The sequence below is a fragment of the Lipotes vexillifer genome, unplaced genomic scaffold (genome assembly GCF_000442215.2).
Source record: "Lipotes vexillifer unplaced genomic scaffold, Lipotes_vexillifer_v1.1 scaffold98, whole genome shotgun sequence".
Lineage (NCBI taxonomy): Eukaryota > Metazoa > Chordata > Mammalia > Artiodactyla > Lipotidae > Lipotes > Lipotes vexillifer.
In genome coordinates, this window is record NW_006799611.1 from 2,840,022 (window position 1) to 2,843,323 (window position 3,302).

Below are 3,302 nucleotides of genomic sequence, written 5' to 3' on the forward strand. Positions count from 1 at the left end.
CCCCCCGCGGGACTCTCTGGTGTCTTTCCTGCTTGGGATCTTAAATGCCGTCCTTTCTGCAGGCTCTTACTTGAGTGACTAAACTTATATTGACCTGGGCCCCTAAGGGCGGAGGAGACCCTGCCTCCCTTCCCTACCTGCCCTGTCCAAAGGCAAAAGAACTCTGGCTGACAGGTTGAGGGAAGAGCAGGTTAAGATTAGAGACGGTGATGGGGCCACACAGACAAAACAGTCCATGGTGTAACAGTTGTCAGTATTTCTCTGGATGTTGAGCCCAATGAGGTCAGCCACAGAAAACTGCCCACAGCTCAGGACCAGACTGAGGGAGCACGAGCAGATAACCCAGCGCCCTTCCTGAGACCCGGAAATTCCAGCCCTGGGCGCACGCAGCCTGCCGGGCGCTGCGTGGCAGCCACACGGCTTTGTAGGACAGCGCTGGAACTCACTGACTTTAGTTTAAGGACACCAAGTCTCTGTGACATGCGACACTCGTTTGTAAGTTGCTAGCAGGTTGCCCTTAGTCTTTGGTCCTTGTGAGTCATGTGGTCACATGCTCTTTGCTCGGAGGAAAGCAAGGAAAGGACTGGCTTTTCCAGACCAGTTCTTGGTCCTTGGGGAAGACCTTTGAGGCTCACCATTCTTGAAGTCCAGATGGGGGTTAGCAAAGGCCAGAGCCCCTGGCCAGAGATGGCTGCTGGAGGGGAGCGGGTCCCGTGAGCTGCCATAGAGGCCTGACCGGGCCTGGCATCAGGATCGGGGACCAGCTGTCTGCATCTCCAAACTGCCTGTCAGTTCAGCCTTTCTGAACTGAAGAACCAGATGCTTTCCGGGACCCTTGTGGGTGGTGGGGCCTGTCTTTCCTGAGGGCTGTCACCGTGCTGGGGCTCCCTTCAGAAGGGCCTGTCACGACCTGGGGAGCCCCTTCTCCCCCCGAGTCGCCGGGACCTGGGAGGGCCTCCAGCTGGAAGGTCTGCACATGGGCAGGCGGAAGCTGTTGCTCTGCCCAGGACACGGGGAGCGCAGGGGCACAGGTCACTGGAGAAAGGCCTGGCCAGAGGCTCCCTCTGCTGTGACCCTGGAGCCCCCCACTTTCTTTGCCCCAAGCAGCCTTTTGCCTTTAGCCCAGCTCCTTGGCCCCCGCCCTGCCCCAGGCCTTGGGGAAGCTTGTTCTGGGTCCCTGAGGGTGGAGTGGGGAGAACCTCTGCCCCTGCGCCCTCCCCCTAGGCCTCTTGCCTTTGCAGTTTCTCAGGCCTGAAAGCTAGAAGCAGGTTGACCTTTGACCCTTTCTGGAATTCCAGGACCCTGCGGCGGGGGGGGGGGGGGGGGCCTTTGAGAAACTCCCACCACTTCCTCCATGACATAAGCACAATGGCAGCTGCCTTTTCTTCTGGCCTGTATCTGCTGCTCTTCCCTCCCCTCCCACCCCCAGCTGCCTGCTCCCCACTTTCTGTGCCCCAGGCCCAGGAGCCTGGCTGTGGCCTGGAGCTCTGCTCCCACACAGACAGAGCTTGGTTCCCCATCCTTCCGTCGTAGATCTCCCTTCCTTCAGGCCTTGTGGCCCACCCCCCACTGTGACACACACACACACACACACACACACACTCCTCCCCCCTCACTCACACACACACACACTCTCTCTCTCTCTCCCTCTCTCTCTCTCTCCCCCTCTCTCTCTCTCTCTCTCTCTCTCTCTCTCTCTCTCTCCTCACCCCTGCGGTGAGGGAACCTTTATTTCTCTGAGTTACTTGGAGGGGAGCACAGCCACAGGATGGAACTCTCACCCTCTCGGAGGCCATAAGTCTCGTTGCGCCCCAGCCAGGAGGTGTACATTCTGCCTGTTTCTGTGGCCAGAGGTCTGAGAGGAGGCAGACCCTTCTTCACGTGTGCGGGGCTGCTGCCTATGTGGGGGTAGAGGCATGGCAGGGCTGGTGCGGGGGGCTGGGGGCCCGTCACCTTCCCCGTGCTGTGCGGTGTGGGCCTGGGCTCTGGCTGCCTGTGGGCCAGGCCAGCTTCTTGGTCAGTCCTGCTTCTCTCTGTCTCCCCTCCTCTGCCAGAGCCCTGGGGCCGAGGCCCTGGCTGGGCTGGGTTCAGGGAGCAGCGCCATCCCCTGCTCAGCCATGCCCCTGCGCAGTGCTCTTGTGCTCCGCCCCACGCACTGGGCTGCTGGGAATTGCCCTGGGGGTGGGGAGGCTGTCAGCTGCTTCTTATTGTCTCACTCGGAAGTGCCAAGATGCCTTTTTCAGTCTAAAGAACTGAACATTGGGAAAACGGGCCTTGCACCCTTCTCGGGCTTGGGTCCCAGTATCCCCACACCTCTTCTCCAGGGCTGGGAGAACCCCCATGATCTGGAGGGTTCTTTTCACCTCTGGTCCCCAGCTTGTCCCTCTGGGCCAAGTGATGTCACGGCTGCCTCTTCTTGGCGGCTGCCTTGTGGGGTTAGGCTGCCTTCTTTCCCTCCCCCCTCCCTCGGTCCCTCTCACTCGCTCTCATTCTCGTTATTTGGTGGACCTGACCTGATTGTCGTGGAGTGCGGGGTCTTTGGATGGGAGGGGGTGATCAGGAATGGGTCGGAACCTCCGCCCTTTGCCAAAGGCCTGGCCGCTTCCTGGGCCCTGGGTGGGCACCTGCTGGAACTGTGCTGCTCCGGGCCTCCGGAGTCATCCAGGGGTCCCTCGGAGGCAGGCCCGAGAGGCCGAGCAGGCCTTGGCAGGGGTGCAGTGCGGCCCTCACCTCTCTTCTCTGCTCCCTCCTCCTCGCAGTGCCTGGAGAAGTTCCCCGTGATCCAGCACTTCAAGTTCGGGAGCCTGCTGCCCATCCATCCGGTCACGTCGTGCTAGTGCCTGCCCTCCCCCACCCCTGCTGTGGCCCCCTCCCCGCCCCCCTCCCTTCGTTCTTTCTGTTTGATGAGAGGCTGTTTACTGGGGTGGGTGATGAGCGTGGGCTTGAGGGAGGTTCAGGGCATAAGGCAGAAGGACCCAAGTTGGGAGAAGTGACCAAAGTGTGGCCAGTTTCCTGACTTCCCCTGTGGCGGACAGGCAAGGAGAGAGGGGTGGGCGCAGGGTCCCTGGGCCCCCCCTCCTCCCTGTTCAGTCCCATTTGAGAGCAGGCTGTTCCGGGCCACTGTGGGGAGGGAGGTATGTGCAGTTGCCCTTGCTTTCCCTTGCCAGGTTGTCTTTCTAGGGGTTGGAGCAGCTGCTCCCCACGCCGTGGGTCAATTTCCCGAGCCCTGTTTGGGTGGGCGTCTGGGTGTCCTGAGGGCTGGACGCTGAGGCTGGCGGCCAGCCCGGGGGCGGCGGGGGGGG

General features: G+C 61.4%; 1 protein-coding gene across 3 annotated transcripts in view; it reads left to right on the plus strand.

Annotated features, from left to right (window-relative positions):
* PTPA (protein phosphatase 2 phosphatase activator) overlaps window positions 1–2,837 on the plus strand; it is a 27,748-nt gene extending 24,911 nt beyond the window's left edge. For all 3 annotated transcript variants that reach the window (XM_007471809.1, XM_007471811.1, XM_007471810.1), the window contains one exon: window positions 2,760–2,837. In XM_007471809.1, coding sequence (XP_007471871.1) covers window positions 2,760–2,837 — 78 coding nt within the window. The remainder of the gene's footprint in view (window positions 1–2,759) is intronic.
* The last annotated feature ends 465 nt before the right edge of the window (window positions 2,838–3,302 follow it).